This window comes from Toxotes jaculatrix, chromosome 18, assembly GCF_017976425.1.
Source record: "Toxotes jaculatrix isolate fToxJac2 chromosome 18, fToxJac2.pri, whole genome shotgun sequence".
Lineage (NCBI taxonomy): Eukaryota > Metazoa > Chordata > Actinopteri > Toxotidae > Toxotes > Toxotes jaculatrix.
In genome coordinates, this window is record NC_054411.1 from 930,808 (window position 1) to 952,500 (window position 21,693).

The 21,693-nt window shown below is 41.2% G+C and overlaps 2 protein-coding genes across 3 annotated transcripts; both read left to right on the forward strand.

Moving 5' to 3' along the window:
* The first annotated feature begins 598 nt into the window (after positions 1 to 598).
* LOC121198387 (nuclear factor of activated T cells 2 interacting protein) lies at positions 599 to 7,459 on the forward strand. 2 transcript variants are annotated; one of them, XM_041062465.1, is made up of 10 exons: positions 1,793 to 1,969; positions 2,910 to 2,962; positions 4,403 to 4,501; positions 4,580 to 4,640; positions 4,753 to 4,891; positions 5,105 to 5,185; positions 5,348 to 5,588; positions 5,691 to 5,835; positions 6,434 to 6,546; positions 6,637 to 7,459. In XM_041062465.1, the coding sequence occupies exons 2-10, from the start codon at positions 2,918 to 2,920 to the stop codon at positions 6,796 to 6,798; spliced, it is 1,086 nt and encodes a 361-aa protein (XP_040918399.1). In that variant the 5' UTR covers positions 1,793 to 1,969; positions 2,910 to 2,917; the 3' UTR covers positions 6,799 to 7,459. The 2 variants fall into 2 exon arrangements, with proteins under 2 accessions (XP_040918400.1, XP_040918399.1); XM_041062466.1 differs by lacking the exons at positions 1,793 to 1,969; positions 2,910 to 2,962 and adding an exon at positions 599 to 640 and having other exon boundaries at positions 6,637 to 7,457.
* Positions 7,460 to 7,662: 203 nt separating this feature from the next.
* On the forward strand, positions 7,663 to 15,597 carry spns1 (spinster homolog 1 (Drosophila)). The gene is made up of 13 exons (XM_041062464.1): positions 7,663 to 7,890; positions 9,987 to 10,202; positions 10,626 to 10,691; positions 10,810 to 10,946; positions 11,063 to 11,214; positions 11,306 to 11,372; positions 11,460 to 11,602; positions 12,580 to 12,732; positions 12,865 to 13,054; positions 13,343 to 13,408; positions 13,560 to 13,658; positions 14,236 to 14,404; positions 14,510 to 15,597. The coding sequence occupies exons 2-13, from the start codon at positions 9,995 to 9,997 to the stop codon at positions 14,578 to 14,580; spliced, it is 1,521 nt and encodes a 506-aa protein (XP_040918398.1). The 5' UTR covers positions 7,663 to 7,890; positions 9,987 to 9,994; the 3' UTR covers positions 14,581 to 15,597.
* The last annotated feature ends 6,096 nt before the right edge of the window (positions 15,598 to 21,693 follow it).

The window sequence follows — 21,693 nt, forward strand, 5'->3', positions numbered from 1 at the left end:
TTTGCTTTTATTTATCTTGCATCACAAAGCAAACACTGCTCAACATACACAACTTTGGCATCTTTTTTCACATTCAGAACTTGATCTTCTCAGGCCCACAGTCCGTTCTCTTTATGTTTATTAAAACTTGATTTAACTATGTGCAACTTGGCCAGGAGAGGAAAGTTACTTTTACTCGGTTACTGTGCTTAAGTACGTTTATTTTCGTGCTGTAGTATATCAGAATCAGAATCAGAATCAGGTTTAATCGCCAAGTACGCAAACACATACAAGGAATTTTTTGCCGGCAGTTGTTGTCTCTCTAGTATATAAAATATAAAAATATTTTCAAATATACAAATATACAAATATGTAATGTACATGAAATGCGTACCAGTCCAGTAGTGAGTGGATTGAAGGTGTTGGAAGATAAATAAAATAGAATAAATATAAGAATAAAATAAAATAAGACAAAAAAAATATATATATATACATTATAGTGCCTCACACCACGTAAATGAACTGTCCTTCAGATATGTTAAATATGTCCCATAGTACTGTGAAGGCAACACTACCCGGGGAAAATCAGCTAACGAATCACTATTATCCCACAGTCCCTGAAGGCAGCAGCGTTGCGCGGAAAAGAGTCATGGCTGAATCGGTGAGTGTTTGATGGATCTGCTGGTTTTATCACTTAAAAACATTTAATCGGTGAACGGCGTCACTAATAAGCAGCGAGGCCGTGTTCCGACTAAACGTAGCACCGGCCAAAACCGAACAGTTCCGCCGTGAAGCCGCGAACACAGATTAAAGTACTAACACAGATAGTGAGTGAACATTAGCATGAGGACGGCCGGAAGTTAGCTACGTTAGTTACGTTAACGACGTTTGATTTGGCTTGATTTGAATTGAGTTTCAAAATAAAAGCCCGGAGTTAACTGGCCTACTTTCGTTTTCGTGTTTAGTTTGTAGTGATAACGTCAGTGACCATTAAAGTTCCCGATTTAACCACGAAACCAAATCTTCACACTTTGCTATGTGATTGAATGCGAACGTATAACCAGAGGAGCAGAGAACCACATTAAAATCTGCCAGTAAACTGAAGGCTTAGCAGTTCAGTAAACAGGGTCGGAACCGACCCGAGACACTTAACAGTTGATCGATTATCTCAATGATTAATTGTTAAATTTGTATCAGCTGTAGTTTTACATGTTGAAAACATCCCTCAGTATAAGGTGATACCACAAACTACAGTCTCTGCCTGATTCATGTGATGATTATTTTCTCGACAGTTCATTAATAATAACCCCACTAAACAGACGTCTGATGGACGTGCAGATCGTGTCTATATTGCGTCCGTCGGTCCATGACCAGTTCTGGACATTTACGCGACGTGCAAACTAGGTCCGATATTTGGACGTCTAACCACGACCCCACTTGGACGTCAATATGCAGTTCAACATTTAAACGTCGGACTAGGTAACTTTTTTGGACGTCACGTGGACGTCTTAGACAGGTGCAGGAAATTGGCATTATTAATGAATGTAATATTTTTAATGGAAAAATGAAATATCAACATCGTTGTTATCAACATGATTAATGAATACGATTATAGATTAAACATTATTTGTTAGTAATTATTTATTTATTATTTGTTTATGTTTTTATTCATATATTTATACGGAAATGCAACGTGTTGGAAATTAAGCTTCAGAAAATAATTTAATCGTACATAGGAGCCTTGATTTTATAACTCTTATGATTTCAACCAGTTAACGCCACTCTGATTGGCTGAGGCAGCACGCCGTCATAAGCCAACCAGTAAACGGCACTCTGATTGGCCGAGGCAACACGCCAAGCTTTTGGCGCGATTCTTCGAATTTCATCGACCGTCTGTCTCTCAGTCTCTGGTTTGATCTCTGTGGAAGCAAGTGGCCGCTCGGCTCCGTTCAGCGTACATCAAGAATCACCGTTTTCCACTAAGTTGAAAGTAAGTTGGTCATGTTTGTTCATTTTATGTTCATGTATGTATTTATAGTGTTAGCTGTTCTAGCTTTGTTGTTTTAAACTACCTAAAACTGCTGTGGCTACAATTGGCATTGCATGTCATCGTATCAGCTAATGTTAGCTAAACATTGGCCATAGTTTAAATGGAATTGGAATTACTTTTGAAAACGACTGTGCCTAAAAATATTCCCGTTAGCTGAAGGATTAACGTGAACAAGCATTGTTAAGTCGCTAAGTCACTGCTCACTAACCAGAGCTAGGCTGGTAGCTAATCTAAGCTAAATTCGCTAAGCTAGCGAAAAGAACAAGCTGCGAACTTTATATCTAGCGGCTCTCTCACAGCGGGGATTGCTTTTTACATGCTAGCCAGCCACGAAGATATATGCAGGTGGTGATGTAGATGTATTTATCCAGTATTGGTAGTGGATGCACAGGCAACATATTTAAAAATAAAAATAAATAAAAATGTAAAATGTGTATTTTCCTTTGGTTCGTGGAAATTGTATCAGAGTGAGTGTTCTGTACTTTTCTTAGTTTTTGGAAACGGCGACACAGTGAGCGCTCTTTCTGTTAATGTCCAATTAGCATCTTTTTCAGTCAATAAGTTTGGTCAGTAACAGAGATTAGCTCGTAAAGTTGAATGTGGTTGCACACGTTTCAGCCAGGGAACGTACAGTCTGTAAGTATTGTGTGCGTGTAGTTTTCAAAGTGGTATGTTTGTTGTGTTGTGTTGTTAGCATTGTTTGGTGGAGTTTGTTTGCTAGCCGCATTACATTTTGCGTAATGTCCTGTTGTTTAATGTATTTGTATATTTATGTAGTCACCGTATTTTTGCGTAAGGGTACACGTGGTGAGAGCAGTACAGTATGACTGCAGATTTCCTTTACATATTTCTAATAATTTTTCTTTTTCTGCTCGTGCAGTTGGATTAATGAAATTTGATGACACAGAGGATGAAACAAAGGACCGCAGAGAGGTGGAGGATACACAGCAGTGACTCAGGACTGATTATCCATTGTGGAGAATGTTGTCCCAGCCTTTGTGCATTGTCTTCTTTTTTTTATTCAGTATAATTGGTTCTGGTTGGATTTTACCTCAAAACACATTGTTTAGCACTTTAATTTTTATTGTTTTAAATTTCTGTTGTTGTATATGTATGTTTATTTGTTGTGATAGACCCAAACAAGGTGGGCTGTGTAATTTATTTTATTTTTATATTTATTTATTTGAATTTTTCTATTACTGGTAGTTATTGGCTATCATTTTCATTTAGTTTTGGCAGACAATCAAAAGTAAAGCATGTTTGCTTCAACTGATGAACACTGAAGTAATGTCCACATGCAAGCCATGAAATTCATGTTCCTTGTTTTTACTGGTAGTTGGCAGGAAATTCAACAGAAGTCAAAAGCTTTATTAGTGACATGTTTGTGCCAGTGATTTACAAAAATAAAAATGGAAATAAATGATTTGGGGTTGAATTGTGATTTATTGTAAACCTCTGTGTATAACTGTAGTCCCATGTGTTTCCAAAAGGTGGAGGACACGTTTCCTGTACCAGTTAATTTTCCTGTAGCTTCGTTGGCTCGGCAGCAGGTTTAAACTGGAAATGCATCTCACCTTTGTGCGTTTCCAGTTGTCACCTGCTGCAGAGACAATCAAATGAAGCCATAGGAAAATGAATTGGAACAGTGTGCCACCTTCTGAAATGGGACTACAGTCGTGCACAGAGTCTAGAACAGGGGTGGGCAAACTGTTCCACAAAGGGCCGGTGTGGCTGCAGGTTTTTGTTCCAACCAAGCAGCAGCACACCAGACTTGACTCATTTAATCAACTGATGAACTGTCTTCAGACAGTTGATTGGTCAAACTGTGTGCTCTTCATTGGTTGGAACAAAAACCTGCAGGCACACCGGCCCTTTGTGGAAGTTTGCCCACCCCTGGTCTAGAAGCAGTATGAAAACAATGTCTAAAATGAGTTTAAATTTGACGTAGAAAGATGTCCACAACGACCATATTTGGACTACAGTTAGCCCTTATTCAGAGGTCCTGTGGACGTCAATACTGGACGTTCAGTAGACATCGGAAAAAAGACGTCTTCTGGCGTCACAGTCTGCACCTTCAGGGGACCGAAACTGGACGTGCAAAAACGACGTCGAAAAGACGTCGTTTGGACGTGTCTTTGCGCAGTGGGACTGTTTAAGTCATTTATCGAGCAAAAACGCCAAATATTTACTTTTATTTGTTTTTTCTGTGTTTTCTCACATTTTACAGCCTAAACAGTCAGCAGTATAGTAGACAGATTATTGGTTGTAGGTTGTCAGTACAAGGCCTCACAAACTGGTTTAAACCACCAGCATTCAGAGTGAAAGCTCCGGGACTCCAGCCTGGTTACAGCAGCTTTTCTCTGTGTTTCAAAGGTGTCTGACAGTGATGTGCAGAATGAGAGGCCGCCACCCAAACGTCGACGCATCCTCGACCCCTCAGCTATCGTCCCGGTGCCGGTCTACTCCAACAAGGTAAACACCCAGGCCTCGGCCGAAAGAAGCTTTTCTGACGATATGCATTCTCCGTTACCTGAGTGTCTCTATTTCCAGGTGAGTCGCAGTCTGCAGCTGAAGCCAATGACTCCCGTGTTCACAGAAAAGGAAAGCGCAGGTAAAACAGAATTTTTCACAATGTTGTGTGTGTGAAAAAAACTCAGAATGATTAATTAAAATCAGTGGCAGGTGATGAGGTTGTGAGGTTGGTTGTTTCTGTCTGTGACCAGATGACGGTGCAGATGCTGCAGATGACAGCTTGTGGTCTCAGTTTTCATCCCGAGGAACGACAGCAGCCGTCGTCACCCTCAGTGACTCAGAGGAGGACGAAGCCGAACATGTGGAGAACAGAGCGGAACACAACAAACTGTAAGTCCAGAGAACTGCTTCATCCCTCACATCTAAAATGAGCATTGTTAAAAAAACAGGAACAATAAATTCATTCCCATTAGATCTTTACCAGGTTCTGTTTTACACTCTTCCTCCTCCACCATCGTCATTTAATCACTTTTCAAACTCTGAACTTTTAACGATGAATTCAACATAAATTTGTTTGCCTTGTTTCTCACGTCTTTATTTCAGAGAAGACATTCGCTGCCCGTCTCCTCCACCACCTCAGAGTCCAGTCCAGAAACAGTCCAGACAGGTCAAACAGAAGATCAGGTGAGTCTGGATTCTTCCTTCAGTTCATTGTTTCGTACCAAAGAGAGAGACATATACTGTAATCCTATATTTCTAATTTACTTATTTATAAAGCAGAATTAAAGAGAGTGGCACATAGATTTGGAGGTTGTTAAAGTTGAAATTGTGTTTTTTCCTTCTCAGTGAGATCAACAGGAGACTCCAGGCAGTGAACTCCCTCCTGTCTCCGGAGCCTCAGAGCAGGACCAGGTCCAGACGCCACCGAGGCCCACCGTCTCCAACGTTTGTGGAGGAGCAGGACGACGATGTCATCATAATGAGCCCTAACTCGGACTCCCAGAGTTCGCCGTACAGCTCCTCGGTCCGGGAGATCCCCCTCAAGATCCGCTGCCGAACGGACGTCCACAAGATCCCGGTGCTGTCTGTACGTACGCAGAGACGCCACTCAAAAAATAACCAGGAAAACCTTAAGGTTGGTGTCGACTGTTTGTCCTCTTTAATGTGTGGTTTGTATTTATGTTTTCAGTCGACGCCTTTAAGCGATGTGTTGGCCCAGCTGTCCGTCATCCTTAACGTCCCGCCCCCTCGCCTCCTGTTGTTGAGGGAGGAATCTGAGCTGCCGTCAGGCTCCACCGTCGCTGAGCTCGGCCTCGGCATCGCAGACATTATCGGTCAGTACTTTCACCATCCTCCACCAGGCTTGCTCTCAAACTGCACCTGTGAAGTCATCACAGGTGCAGTTTACTGTTACACCTCCAGAGGTCAGCAGCGTATCATCGGTGACGGCAGCACAGGACGCCGTCCTCCGCAGCCACATCACCTGCAGCAGACTCCATCATCATGTTCAGTTTTACTGTCGCCCAACTTCATAACATCCTCACGAATAAACTGTTCACTGTACGTAACAGAGTCAAAAATAGGATTAAAATAAATGTTGGATCATGGAACAGATGAAGTCTCATATTAAAGAGTCACAGACACGCTCTGTAACCTGATAATGTTGGAATCACACAGGGATAGTCATGATCCAGTGTTACACATCAGCATGGTTAAAACAGGGACTGGTTTTCATGTGGTCTGTGATTTACAGATGATGTTGACATGTCACCAACCAGAAGTTAAATAAAGTTAAATTGAAGTTGTTAGAAAGTGCTATAATGTTATATATCACGTTTATGGACCAGCGGGACACAGTGTGAACTCAGACACTGCATCAGACTGTAGAGGATTTAAGTAAATACCCCAAACTTTTTTTCTTTTGCTGTTCAGAGTGCGTCGTCATGGCAGCTGAGGAGAAAGGCGAAGCCGGTGACAGCAGCATCATCACTGTTCGACTGCAGAGCAAAGATCGAGACGCCTCGCAGGAGTTTTCTCTGCACAGGGTTTGTAGCTGCTCCTCCTCTCTCCATCATCAGCTTTCTGTTTGTCTTAGCAGCAGCACACGGACGTATCACGTCATCTGTTTGTCTTAGGACGCAGCACTGGGCTCCATCTTCTCCCAGTATCTGTCCAGGATGTCTCCCAGTGCTCAGAGGAAGGTCCGCTTCCACTTCGACGGCTCCAAAGTGAAACACTGCCAGACGCCGGCTCAGCTGGACATGGAGGACGGAGACATTATCGAAGTTTGGATTTAAGCCTTTACACTGATTTCATACCTTCTGTGTGTAAAGTAAATGTAAAAGCCCTGGTTTGGTCATTCAGTTACTTTATTTGACAAAGACACTTTATTGTAAATGTTGAAAATACAAAGATGCAATTGTTCAGTTTAAAGTGGGATTATATTTTTAGACTATTCAAAATAAAATAAAATAAAATATAAACAGTAGACTTAAACAAGACTTTAAATCACTGTACACTTATATTTTTATGTTTTTGTGACTGTACAAACATTCAACTTGTTACTTTTTTACATGGTCTTTTTTATTGTTATTGAAAATGGGAATAATAGGAGTCGATGTTTCTCATCGAGAACAGACTCATATAGACAGAAAAACTTCACTTCATTCTCACGATGACTCTGAGCCATGCCTGAGCTCTTTTGTGCAAATGACAAACAGCTGACCAAGAAATATTCGGGAGCCAGGTCTCCAATTACCTCTGAACCCTTGAACTTTGGGCACTGTGTGTTAAAGGTCGGTGTCTCCCACAGTTCTCTCTGTATTCATGTAAAACTACTCAAATTAAAGCAGGTGCTGTTTTTTAGCACCTTTATGCTGCATCTTTATTTCAGATTGAATGTTCTGAAGTTCAGAGCCCAAAGAAGAACTACAATAAAAGGTAATTATAGATGATAATTATACCAATAATAACAGAAAACAGTCAAATACAAACTGAATAAACACTCAATCAAATACATAAGAAACCCTAAAGTACTCGTGTGTGTACTGCATGTTCAGGAGACAGTATGGTAATACTCAATATTGATCCGCAAACATCCACTGATCATCAGTCGATAGTGTCATGTGACTTTCAGATAACAGAGTCATGTGAGCGGCGGAGCGGAAGTTTGGTCTGTCATGGCGGCGGTAAAGAAGAAGTGTTGTTTTTGAAGTGTTGTGCAGAAAACAGCGGGTTTTATCCGGCGCAGGCCCGACAGACGCTGCTCACGGGCGAGGTTTTTATTGTAAACCGTCAACATGGGCTGTGAATAGCGGTCATAGCTGCGTGTGACCAGGAAAGATTCGGAGAAAGAGGAAAGAAGCGCCAGCCCTGACTCATCCTCCCAGGTAAACAACAAACAGCAGGCTAATAACGGCTGAGCGCGAAAGGCAGCGAGTTAAACGGGAGGTAGCTTATCAGCGAAGCGTCAAATGGACAATAAAATAAAGTGATTTTGTTTTTGTTTTCTCAGAAAGGCTCATAAAACCAACCTAAATGTTTGAATATGTGTGTTACGAGCCCTCTTCCTGTACTTCGGTTAGCTAGAAAACCGCACGCCGAACTCCATTCAAAAAATCTCAAATTTAGCGTTGCTTTGATTATCTGAAACGTTGACTTCTGTATTTATCTCAAAGACTATTCCTCAAAGTGATTTATGTGTCGTTAGCATACAGCTGTTCTACGACTGACAGTGTCATATTTTTCATTATATTACTTTTGTTTGATTTCGATGCGCTTCCTGTTGTTATCAAGGCGATCTACATTAAACCATCATCCAGGATAATCACTGTAGATAACCATTATGCATCCACTTAGAGAAAATACTTAAACCTTATGTCATAACTAACTGTGTTATTAAGAGTCGTGCTTACAGCAGAGTGTTAACACTGGGATCATTGAGGGTCTGATCATATACACACTGGCAGCTCTCTTATCAGTGAGCTGTGTTTGCACATGGACCAAGGTTCAAAACAACAGAGTGGCCTCTCTCTCTCTCTCTCTCTGATGATTGACCTGATCCCAGTAGGACAGGGCAGGAATTTAATATAATCATTTGTTGTCTCTCTGTATAATTGTAAGTTGAAACATAAACCATTTCAAGAGATCATGAAATGAGCTTAGCTTTTCAGTATGTCAGAATGTGCATTCTTGAAGGAAATGGCTTTATTTCTTTACAGCAGCCGTAAAGTTATGACGTATTTACAGATTAAAGCTTAAATTATTAGTTGATCAATGGGAAAATTAATCAAAAAGTTTTTCTCTGATGACAGTTTCCGCAGTTTGTGGCTCTAATAACTGGATGTTTTTGTGCCTTTGTTGTTTTAAATCTCAGTGTTTTGATGTGATACCATTTTGAGCTTCAGTTCACAGTGAGCTTCACTGGATGACTCATTTTTTTTCCTCATAGATTAAGAGAGTTACCAGTGTGCAGAGAGCAAATTAGGAACAAGAGCTGAAGTCTTTCAGTAATCAGCAAAAATAATTAACAGCAAATAAGATGAGAAAATTTCCTCCCAAAAAAACCCTGGATAAAGCAGAATCTGAGTGGAAAGTTTCCCAGGAAAAAAACATTGGATTAAAATCTTCTTGGTGTTATTTTGTAAAGGTGGATTTTTCTCTGTGTAAATTTGTGTGAGGGGCTTTTGCACAAAGATGCTCTCTGTCATGAGCTGTTCTTCCTGCTGAGTGTGGACAAAAATCACTCCTGCACCGGCAGAGAGACACATGACTGAAGTTTCACTAAGTCATATCCACCATGGCTTCTCCTTTCTCTTCCTCTTCCTCTTCTCGGGATCTTCACCTCTTTACTCTCAGTCTCTATAATTCTCTCCTGCAGACAATAACCTTGTTTCTCTGTCTGTTAAGTAAACATGATGGATGTAGCTGCTGCACAGTCAGTGGTGAACATCAATAGCTTTAGACATATTTTACATTTTTATAGTGTCACATGACCTGCTGTGCAATGACTGAAGGACTCGAGGTCATGTGAGCAGTTAATTGGAAGTATAACAACTCAACAGGTTCTTTCCACTGTAATTTGTACCAAATCAGACACAGTGGTAAGATCTGACCTTTATCTAAGTCACAAGTACAGACAAACACAAAGTGCTTCAGCCAATAACACACACACAGTCAGAATCACAGTCTTTTCTGAACACACCCTTTAAACATTCAGAGTCCTGGTGGACAAAGTAAGTGAACCCTTGGGTTTAATAACTGGTGGAAGCTCAGACCAGGTCCTCACTGACTGTGGATCAGACCTGCACGACGTTTGGAGCTGGTCTTCCATCAGAGCTGCTTCAGCTCGTCTTCTCAGGACGTCTCCTGTGAACAATCAAGTCTTTCAGCTCTGTTTGTTTTGTTGCTTTGAAAATTATTTAATAAGACAGACTGTAAATGAATGAATGAATGATGGACAGATGATCTTGTTTCCTCTCCTCAGCGGCAGTCATGTCTCTGGGCGAGCCCACATCGGACTCTGCGCCGTTCTTCTCTGATGACAGCGAGGCGGAGGGTCCGGACGAACAGGGCGGGGCGGCAGGTCAGAGGTCGCAGGGGGAGCCGCCCAGCGGGGTGTCCAGAGTCCGAGCCCTGCTGACCGTCTTCATCCTCTGCTACATCAACCTGCTTAACTACATGGACAGGTTCACCGTGGCAGGTACAGCACAGCACCTGCTGCCTCACCGCAGCCAATCAGAAGCTTTCTCACTGATTTTTATTACTGATCAAAGATACTAACTTCAGAGACGCAGCATCAGAGAAATGATAAGATTTTTGGCCTAGACAGAGAATTCTTAGAAGAAATGCTTTATTTTACACATCCTGATAATTTCCTGTAGTTTGATAGTTATTATAGGGACAGGGAAAATTTCCTTGGAAAGAAAAACTCAATTTAAATCCAAATAGATGTTAATTAAATATTCATACATTCCTGGAAACTTTTATCTCCGTTTACGCTGCCTTATGCACCAGGAAATGCACCGGCACAATTTTCCTCCTGATTCCCTTGAACTTTGTTTTTGAATTTTAAATACTGTCACTAAAAATGTAAAACTCACGCAGTTGTTCTGACTCCCACCAGGTGTCCTCCCTGACATAGAGCATTATTTCGGGATTGATGATGGGAAATCTGGCTTACTCCAAACTGGTAAGAAGAGCGAACTAATCACACAACAAAATCTTTCTGTGTGTAACTGGACGGCAGTCAGAGATGGTCTGCATGCACCAAGGCTGTGTAATCCATTTTCCTGTTGGTTTCCTTCCAGTTTTTATCTGCAGCTACATGTTCCTGGCTCCGTTCTTTGGCTACCTGGGCGACAGGTACAACAGGAAGTTCATCATGAGTTTTGGAATTGCATTCTGGTCCTTGGTGACACTCGCCAGCTCCTTTACCCCGAGAGAAGTGAGAGACGTCACTTTTTTCCTGAACCACAGTGAAATCAAAGCAAACCTCAGTCTCCCAGCTGAGAGTCAGAGTGCTGAAGCTGTCAACTACAAATCCTTTATTTTCTTCTTCAGCATTTCTGGGCCCTGTTGTTGACTCGGGGCCTGGTCGGAGTTGGGGAGGCCAGTTACTCCACCATCGCTCCCACCATCATCGCTGACCTCTACGTCAAAGGGAAGAGGACAAACATGCTCTCTGTCTTTTATTTCGCCATTCCTGTGGGCAGGTAGGAAAAGCACCTGAAACGCTCCGTGAATTTTATTTTGATAAAGTTACGACTGTGTGCTGACTGTGTGCTGACCTTGTCTCGTCCTCAGTGGTCTTGGATACATCGTGGGGTCTCAAGTCAGTAACATAGCGAAGGACTGGCACTGGGCTCTGCGGGTAGGTTTGCTTTTTTCTCAGTGAAACACACAGACAGAGAAAGTGTCCACACCTGGTCTGTACCTGACGGCGTTACCTCTGCTTCAGGTGACTCCAGCGTTGGGGCTGATCGCAGTGTTGCTGCTGCTGTTCGTGGTCCAGGAGCCTAAAAGAGGAGCCATCGAAGCTCGACCGGAGCATCACCTGCACCAGACCAGCTGGCTGACAGACCTGCAGGCCCTGAGCAAGAAGTAGGTTCAGCTGCTGCATGTTCACTGTGTGCTGGTTGAGTTTTTGCTAGTTTGGTAAAGAATGTGAACTTACACAGTACAGTGTGAATGTAGGCAGGTCCTGCATTATTAGGGGTTAGTGTGAGGTCTTTTACTGTTCAGAAAGATTTGGGGCCAGAACAGGAGCAGCTCGTTTGATACAGTCAGGGCTCAGTTTATTAGGTACACCTAGCTAAAACTGAACGATGGCTCCTCCTTCGTGAAGTTGCTGATGTTCACTTATTGTTCAGACTGTTTCAGATCGTTTTGCAGGAAGCAGTTTGTTTCGTTTTACACTGACAGGTGTAACATGTTTGTCAGAGACGGTGGATTATAACACCACCGCTCCCTCTCACACACCAGGTTCCTGTGTCACCAAATTCACATCATGAGCTCGTTTCTTCTTCTTCTTGCTCAGTGTTACGTGATTCAGCAGTCAGAACGAATGCACTGCTTGCAGCCCATGCGTGAGCGTGTGAGGAGCCTGGTAGTAAAAATATGTGTACAATTCACGAGCAACAGTCATTTATGAAACATGATGCTGCTAACGTTTGCAGTGCTTGCAGATTTCTTTAGTGAAACAGGCGTGAAATTCTGTGTGAGCCTTGTGGCTCCTTGTCTAACCATCATGTCTGAGTCATCGTGGAACATTGGGGTAACGGAAATGCCAAAAAGCCGTCACTAACACGCAGGAGCAGCAGCAATGTTTCATATCACAAAAAATACAAAATATTATTCAGCTCCTGTTAGAAGTCGTCAGATCTGCTGGTTTCCTGTGTTAATGCAGGTTTCAGCAGTAAAATAAAGTCAAGCTCCGTGTTGCTGTGAGTGGGATTTAATGTGACGATGACTGTAAATTGTCTTGAGTTTTCTCAGATTTCATGTTTTAACATTTTGCTGAGACCTGGATCAGAGTCCAGCGGAGCGGCTGCTGACCTGTGTCTTTGTTTTGTTTGCAGCTACAGCTTCGTGTTGTCCACCTTCGGCTTCACAGCGGTGGCGTTTGTCACCGGCTCTCTGGCTCTCTGGGCTCCAACGTTCCTCTTCAGAGCAGCCATCTTTAATGGCGAGAAAACGCCGTGTATGGAGGGACACTGCGCGTCCTCTGACAGGTAACATACGTGTGAATGATCTGCTGGGTTAGGTCACGCTCACGGTAAAGTGAATCTGCCTTTCCACAGAGTGAGCAGGACAAACGATACGCCTCATACCTGACACACTTCCGGCTGTTTCTCTTCTGACAGTTTGATTTTCGGGGTCATCACCTGCGTCACAGGCGTGCTGGGCGTGGCCAGCGGCGTGCAGGCAAGTCGACAGCTGAGGAAGAGGACGCCCAGAGCCGATCCGCTGGTCTGCGCCGCCGGCCTGCTCCTCTCAGCGCCTTTCCTCTACCTGGCCATCGTGTTCGCTCAGGCCAGCACCATCGCCACATACGTGAGTTCCTACCTTCGCCTTCACAGTTTCAGATGCAGCTTCTCAGCAGATTCATCCTCATGACTGTGGTGATCACACAACTTTTCATCTAGCACCATCAAGCATCACCAGCAGGTTGTTGTGTTAATGTAAGTGAGAAACAGCTGAGCCTGATAAAGTCCAGGGCAGAGAGAGGAAAGCTGCACACACTGACAGACACACACTGACAGACACACAGTCATGAAGTGTTATCACCTCCTGAGCTCAGTGTTGAGCTGTAACTGATGTGTTTTCTGTCCGTCCCCTCAGGTTTTCATTTTCCTGGGAGAGACGTTCCTGTCCATGAACTGGGCCATCGTGGCTGATATTCTGCTGGTGAGAAAGTTTTCTTTACAGGACCACGTTAGTTCTTTAAGCGGCTCTGTGACTTAGTGGTAATAATATAATTAATGAGCATTATTTGACTGATAATTTCATTTTAGTTTGTTAGTGAGTTTCTCATTGTCAAACTTGGACTGTCTCTCAGTACGTGGTCGTTCCCACGCGTCGCTCCACGGCCGAGGCTCTGCAGATCGTCATCTCTCATCTGCTGGGAGATGCTGGGAGTCCCTACCTGATCGGAGTGGTATGTCATCGCACGCACGCACGCACGCACGCACGCACGCACGCACGCACGCACGCACGCACGCACGCACGCACGCACGCACACACACACACACACACACACACAAACAGTATGGACAAAGACAACACAGACATCAGAAACATCAGGAAACCTTCACAGACACGGTGTAAAAGGAAGCGAGGGTTGGCTCCACAGACGGAGGGAGAGCTGATACAGAGCGAGGCGGCGCCATCATGAAGACAATTTAAATTTCTTCCTTCTGGTTTCAGTTTTCTTTCCTAAAGCAGAACACACACAGGCAGATGTGTGACACGCAGGCTGAGTTACGTTCTGGAGTGACACGTTGGCACAGAGCTGCAGCCAACACTGATTTTCATTATCGATCAATCCACCAGTTTGTTTTCTCAGTCAGTTAATTAATCGTTTCATCTGTAAAAGTCACTAACTAATCAGGATAAAGTCATGTGACAGAGAAAGGATCCACAGCCTGCCTCTGGAGGACTGATTGCTTCACAGAGACACACACACAGGTTCGTCTGACCTCTGCTCACAGATCTGTCCTCCTCCTGTGTCTCAGGTCTCTGACTCTCTGAGGAGGACGGACTCCTTCCTCTGGCAGTTCCGGTCTCTGCAGCTCTCTCTGCTGCTCTGCTCCTTCGTGGCTGTGGTGGGCGGGGCGTTCTTCCTCGCCACCGCCCTCTTCATCGAAAGAGACCGACATCGAGCGGAGAACTACATCTCTACGGGTGAGGCTCGCCGCGTCGCTCAGTCGATGCTGGGACCGTGTCAGCATCTTCAGCTGTGGAAAAGCAGGATGAATAAACGCTGATCTCGTTTCTCTCTGTTCGCAGGTGACGAGCCGATCGTTGTGCCGAAAAGCGGCCGGTCCACCCGGGTACCGGTGTCCAGCGTTCTGATCTGATGAGGGTTTTTCTTCTGTTCAAGTGTTTTCTTGTGGACTGCGCACACCGATCGGACTGTCTGCCATGCAGAAAAAGTTTATTTTAAAGTTTTTTGTCTACATTACTTTTTATACCTTTCTTGGGAACATGCCATCATTTCAGGAGACAGGTTTAAATTCTCTGTCCAGGTGTTATTTTTTTTTAAGGTGAGCTCAGCGTGAGGTTTATTGGGAATGTTTTCAGAGCAGATATGATGCTGAAACAAGAACCAGAGACTCTGAGGAGAAGCAACAGAAGCTGCTCTGTGGATTGATGGTCAGCAGCCTGTGACCCGACCTGATCCTTCTTACCTTCAGTGGGACTCTAAAGCAGCTGACCTGGGATCAGCCACATCCAGAAAACATCAAGACACTATGATGCATAGTCTCTGTATAACCACAACCAAAAACAGGCTCCCAAGCCTTGAGTGAGTTTATAAACACGACAAGCTTTTAATAATCAGTTTGCTTAATCACATGTTTGTATATGTTTGAGCTAGTTTTAATAGTAACACTAACCTTCTTACTGTTCATTAAATGCAGGAAGCAGAAATTGGGAAAACTGTTTGATCTGTCAGGAGCTTGAACAGTCTTATTACCTCTGTACCTTTTTATTCACACATTCATCTTTATTCATTTATTCATTACTGTAGATTTTAATCCGTTTTTGTTTGTTTGAAGTGTTTCCACTGTTTACAGGACAAAGTTTTAAAGAGCTGGGACATTTTATTTCAAGACGCAGCTCTCTGGTCGTCTCTCAGTGTCAGGTTGGAGCTCAGTCTGGTTCAGAGCAATTCACCATGTTGACCGAGGAGGACAAGCTAGTTTCAGTTTGTGTCCAGTGTGGACAGGTACAGCACACGCTGCAGGAAATATCGCATTAACAGTAGTTATTTAAAGAGACAAAAAAGCTTTTAAATGAATGTTAATCAGTTTGTTAACCTCAAATTATTTTAGCAAATCTTTTTTGTGAACTATTAAATAATAATTAACCTGTCAGACGTGTGTGTGTGTTTGTCATGGAAATGTGTTATTAACCTGCTCAGGTTTAATGATGCAAGAGGAGAAAATAAGTTTACTGAGAAACAAAAGTGACAGGATGCAGATATTCAGAAATCGGTACATTCATCCTCACAGGAGTCGACATCTGTGCAGCTTAATAAAGGAACAGCCTGATATTTTGGGAAATCATCCTCCTTCTTGCAGAGGGATGATCCCACTCTTATGTCTGTAAAGCTAACATGTAGCTGCTTAGCTTAGCATGGAGACTGCACATAGTTATATACTGGATTGTGTGCAGGACTAAATCCACATTGGACTGGAGTTATGACTGTAGAGGAGGCGGGCTGGTTTTAACGTGGCCTGATCTCGTCCAGTCATTTTTGGAAAACTGCCTGAAATCTCATCCAGTGCAACAGTATTTAAAAGTGTTTTGCAGCTGTTAATATTATTGATTAACCTGCTTTAATCAATGAGTAGCTTTGCTTCTAAAATGTCTGGAAATAATGAAAAAGCTTGGTTTCATGTAGCTCAGTTTGATGAGTTTGATTTTCAGTCCAATCCCTAAATATATTCACAGATCCTGGCATTTGAAAAGCGATTATCAAAATAGCTGCTAATCAGTTTTCTGTCAGTTATCTAATCGGTTAATTGACTAACTGTTGCAGCTCTACAGCCAGTAGTTCCACCCATGCTGAAAGCATCATGATCAGATGTGCTGCTGTCAGCTGGTCAATGCTGCGATTTCAGCCTCTGCTTGTTGATATTCTGTCTACTTGTCCTGAAACCTCTCGTCAGACCTGGACCTGAGAAACCAGTAGACTCCGGTTATTGTTGAAAACACAGTTTCAAGTGTGTGAAACCTTTTTTCTATTTGTGAAAACAAAAAAGGGGGATTTCACCACAACAGATCAAGTCAAGATCAAAAACTACCAAACCTAGTGTTACAGGCTGTGTACTTGTATCTGGTGTCTCTTTTTTTTTCTCTTTTTCAGGTAGACTCCCATGAGGCACCTGTGATTATCTGCAGGTGTGGGCAGCCTATAAAAACCTGCCACACCTCCCCACTCGCTCTCTCTCTCCCATACCCCCTGCTGCAGATGGCCTGGCAGCAGGGCCTGCTGCTCACTCCACATTTTTTCTTTTGTTAACCCCTATCTTTGATTTAATAAATGTAGTAAACTCTGTACTTTTGGTGTACTCGTTGTGTTGCTTCCCTTTGAGCCAGGGTTTGTAACATAATGGGGGCTCGTCCAATTTTTCTGATTTTCTTGGTTCATAAGTGTTTGTTTTGTTACATGGTGGAGTGTTACAGCTTTGTGGGTCCCTCCTTGTTGTTGGCTTTCCTTTTGTTTGGTGAGTATGATTGTTTGACATGCTTTATTTTGATAAATTCAAGTATTGCTTTGGGCATCAGTTTCTGAGCTCCCTGGTTAGAGAGGGTGAGTGTCCCAGCTGGACATTAGTCCAACGGTTCACTCTTTTGTTATTTTTCCTTTTTTGTTTTCGAGGCTATCGCAGGTGGGGGCACGCTTCGAGGCTGTGGTGAGCTCTGTCTTTGGTTCACTATGGGACCTCGAGTTCAGCGTTTAAAGTCACCTTGGGCCTGGTAACCTCAGGAGATAGTCAGGTTAAGTTTTGTTAGGCAGGTTTCCAGGGCTTGCTCTCTTTGAATTTACATAATTTTTTATTGTTTTTTGAGGTGCGAGTGAAGCAGTTACACAACAGAGCGACACAGGAAATCATTCCTGCCTGTCGCAATCAAACTTTATAACTCTGGACTGTAAGAATCACGGACTCATGTATACTGTGTATACCTCATTTTTAAACCATCAACCACAAACCTCATGTACATATCTGCAAATATTAAAATATTAAGATATTTTATTTTTTACATTTTTCATATTACTTGTATATATTATTCTGTTTGATTTTGGAGTTATTGCAATATTTTTACTTGATTTTCATTTTACTATACTTTTATTCTATTTTATTTGTTTTTCACTTCACTTATTTATTCTAGAATTTTTTTTTTTCTCTTACCACACATTATGTGCAATTTTCCTCTTCATTTTCAACTGGGAGTTAAGTAACAGTAAGAATTTCCCTACGGGGAAGTTATTCTGATTCTGATTCTGATTAACAATCATACTTACCATATATATATTCTTTTTTTTTTTCTTCTGGGAGGAGGGGAGAGTGAGCATTTGAGTAGGGTTAGGTGAGTGTTGTTTTTTTTGGGTACTGTGTTGGGTCCGTGAGCCTAATCCTAGAGTTTAGTGGCTAGTGTGTTCTAGTGTGAACTTGTGTAGGTGAGAATTACCCTGAGTTTTCTTGGTGTGGCTTTCATAGCCTGATGGGTAATAGCTTGCCTTTGTTTGTGTGTTTCATCACATCCATTTTCTTTTGTGTCTAGCCACCTTTTGTGTCTGTTGGGTTTTTTACCTTGGACCCAGAGTGTGTGTGTTAAGTTAATTGAGCAGCAGTGGTTGTTTTGGTGCCCCATTTATTAGTTTTGCTTATTCACTTATCTTTTCACCAATTTTTTTTTTAATTTGAAGCTGTTAAGCAAACTTGTTAGAAACAATGGCAACACTTGACACTTTTCTTCAACAGCCTAGTGAAGAGCTGCTTGAAGAGTTTAGTAAGGAACAACTTCTTCAGCTTGCTTCTAACTATGCGATTGAGCTTTCTAGTGAGGTTAAGAAGTTAAAAATGAACATTAAGGACACTATTAAGCAGGTGCTTGTTGCTAGAGGGGTTTTAAAGCCACCCCCTCGTCCAGAGGTCGAATTTGTGATGCCTAAATCACCAGTGTTGTCGGCGGCTGCTATCCATTTGAGACACAGGGAACTTTAAAGGACAGGGAACTGGAGGAAAGACAGGCTCACAAAAGAACAACTCAGACAGCTGATTTTGCTTGAAGAATTTAAGAACTGTGTGCCAGAAACTGTCTGTGTGTATTTAAATTAACAGAAGGTGACAACATTGGATCAAGCTGCTGTGTTTGCTGATGAGTTTGTCCTCACGCAAAAAAAAACAGTTTTGTGGGCCAGAACCCCCCGAGTAGGGGGAGGAGCTCGCTTCCCAAGTTGCAGCCTTCAAAACAAACTCCTGTGCCGAGCTCAGGGTCCAAAAAGTCCTCTTTTGTTTCCACATCAGAGAGGCTATGTTTCTATTGTAAAAATCCTGGGCATGTGATTGCTGATTGTGTTGCTCTGAGGAAGAAAGGGCAATCTCCCAAACCTGTTGCCTTTGTAAAAACTATTAAAAATCAAACAGTGTCACCAGTTGATGTTTCTTCTGAGAAAGAGCTTCCTGGTTCTCAGCATTCTTACTAAAAGGGTTTGTGTCGTTGAGTTCAGGTCCTGAGCATAAGTGCCCTATTAAAATCTGGCGGGATTCTGGAGCTTTTCAATCTGTGATGCTTCAGGGGGCACTCCCATTTACTGAAGAGTCTTTTCTCGGCTCCTGTGCCTTGGTGAAAAATTTTGACTTTTTTTGCCCGAAAAAAACGCCATACTATACTATGATGTTTATTAAGACATTTTGAGGTCAAAATTTTTTTTGACTTTTTTTGCCCGAAAAAAACGCCTTACTATACTATGACGTTTTTTATGACATTTTATGGCCGAAAAAAATTTGGACTTTTTTTGCCCGAAAAAAAACGCCATACTATACTATGACGTTTTTTATGACATTTTGAGGTCGAAATTTTTTTTGACTTTTTTTGTCCGATTTTGACGCCTTACTATACTATGACGTTTTTTATGACATTTTGAGGTCAAAAAAAAAATTGACTTTTTTTGTCCGATTTTGACGCCTTACTATACTCTGACGTTTTTTATGACATTTTGAGGTCAAAAAAAAAATTGACTTTTTTTGTCCGATTTTGACGCCTTACTATACTATGACGTTTTTTATGACATTTTGAGGTCAAAAAAAAAATTGACTTTTTTTGTCCGATTTTGAAGCCTTACTATACTCTGACGTTTTTTGACATTTTGAGGCCGAAAAAAATTTTGACTTTTTTTGCCCGAAAAAAACGCCATACTATACTATGACGTTTTTTATGACATTTTGAGGCCGAAAAAAATTTTGACTTTTTTTTGCCCGAAAAAAACGCCATTCTATGCTATGACGTTTTTTATGACATTTTGAGGTCAAAAAAAATTTTGACTTTTTTTGTCCGATTTTGACGCCTTACTATACTATGACGTTTTTTATGACATTTTGAGGTCGAAAAAAATTTTGACTTTTTTTGTCAGAAAAAGACGCCTCACTATACTATGACATTTTTTATGACATTTTGAGGCTGAAAAAAATTTTGCCTTTTTTTGCCCGAAAAAAACGCCTTACTATACTATGACGTTTTTTATGACATTTTGAGGTCGAAAAAAAGTTTGACTTTTTTTGTCCGATTTTGACGCCTTACTATACTGTGACATTTTTTATGACTTTTGGAGGTCGAAAAAATTTTTGACTTTTTTTGTCCGATTTTGACGTCTTACTATATTATGACCTTTTTTTATGACATTTTGAGGTCGAAAAAAATTTTGACTTTTTTTTCCCGAAAAAAACGCCTTACTATACTATGACGTTTTTTATGACATTTTATGGCCGAAAAAAATTTGGACTTTTTTTGCCCGAAAAAAACGCCATACTATACTATGACGTTTTTTATGACATTTTGAGGTCGAAATTTTTTTTGACTTTTTTTGTCCGATTTTGACGCCTTACTATACTATGACGTTTTTTATGACATTTTGAGGTGAAAAAAAAAATTGACTTTTTTTGTCCGATTTTGACGCCTTACTATACTATGACGTTTTTTATGACATTTTGAGGTCAAAAAAAAAATTGACTTTTTTTGTCCGATTTTGAAGCCTTACTATACTCTGACGTTTTTTATGACATTTTGAGGCTGAAAAAAATTTTGACTTTTTTTTGCCCGAAAAAAACGCCATACTATACTATGACGTTTTTTATGACATTTTGAGGTCAAAAAAAATTTTGACTTTTTTTGTCCCATTTTGACGCCTTACTATACTATGACGTTTTTTATGACTTTTTGAGGTCGAAAAATTTTTTGACTTTTTTTGCCCGAAAAAAACGCCATATTATACTATGACGTTTTTTATGACTTTTTGAGGTCGAAAAATTTTTTGACTTTTTTTGGCCGAAAAAAACGCCATACTATACTATGACGTTTTTTATGACTTCTGGAGGTCGAAAAATATTTTGACTTTTTTTGCCCGAAAAAAACGCCATACTATACTATGACGTTTTTTATGACTTTTTGAGGTCGAAAAATTTTTTGACTTTTTTTGTCCGATTTTGACGCCTTACTATACTATGACGTTTTTTATGACTTTTTGAGGTCGAAAAAATTTTTGACTTTTTTTGCCCGAAAAAAACGCCATACTATACTATGACGTTTTTTATGACATTTTGAGGTCGAAAAAAAGTTTGACTTTTTTTGTCCGATTTTGACGCCTTACTATACTGTGACGTTTTTTATGACTTTTGGAGGTCGAAAAAAATTTTGACTTTTTTTGTCCGATTTTGACGTCTTACTATATTATGACCTTTTTTTATGACATTTTGAGGTCGAAAAAAATTTTGACTTTTTTTTCCCGAAAAAAACGCCTTACTATACTATGACGTTTTTTATGACATTTTATGGCCGAAAAAAATTTGGACTTTTTTTGCCCGAAAAAAACGCCATACTATACTATGACGTTTTTTATGACATTTTGAGGTCGAAATTTTTTTTGACTTTTTTTGTCCGATTTTGACGCCTTACTATACTATGACGTTTTTTATGACATTTTGAGGTGAAAAAAAAAATTGACTTTTTTTGTCCGATTTTGACGCCTTACTATACTATGACGTTTTTTATGACATTTTGAGGCTGAAAAAAATTTTGACTTTTTTTTGCCCGAAAAAAACGCCATACTATACTATGACGTTTTTTATGACATTTTGAGGTCAAAAAAAATTTTGACTTTTTTTGTCCCATTTTGACACCTTACTATACTATGACGTTTTTTATGACATTTTGAGGTCAAAAAGAATTTGACTTTTTTTGTCCGA

Excerpts from the sequence above, each read along its gene's own strand:
- LOC121198387 (XM_041062465.1), top strand. The coding sequence starts at position 2,918 with ATGAAATTTGATGACACAGAGGATGAAACAAAGGACCGCAGAGAG. Across the intron at positions 5,589-5,690 it reads ACAAGATCCCGGTGCTGTCT|TCGACGCCTTTAAGCGATGT; the intron begins GTACGTACGCAG and ends TTATGTTTTCAG. Across the intron at positions 6,547-6,636 it reads AGGAGTTTTCTCTGCACAGG|GACGCAGCACTGGGCTCCAT; the intron begins GTTTGTAGCTGC and ends TGTTTGTCTTAG.
- spns1 (XM_041062464.1), top strand. The coding sequence starts at position 9,995 with ATGTCTCTGGGCGAGCCCACATCGGACTCTGCGCCGTTCTTCTCTGAT. Across the intron at positions 12,733-12,864 it reads CACTGCGCGTCCTCTGACAG|TTTGATTTTCGGGGTCATCA; the intron begins GTAACATACGTG and ends CTCTTCTGACAG. Across the intron at positions 13,409-13,559 it reads TCGTGGCTGATATTCTGCTG|TACGTGGTCGTTCCCACGCG; the intron begins GTGAGAAAGTTT and ends ACTGTCTCTCAG.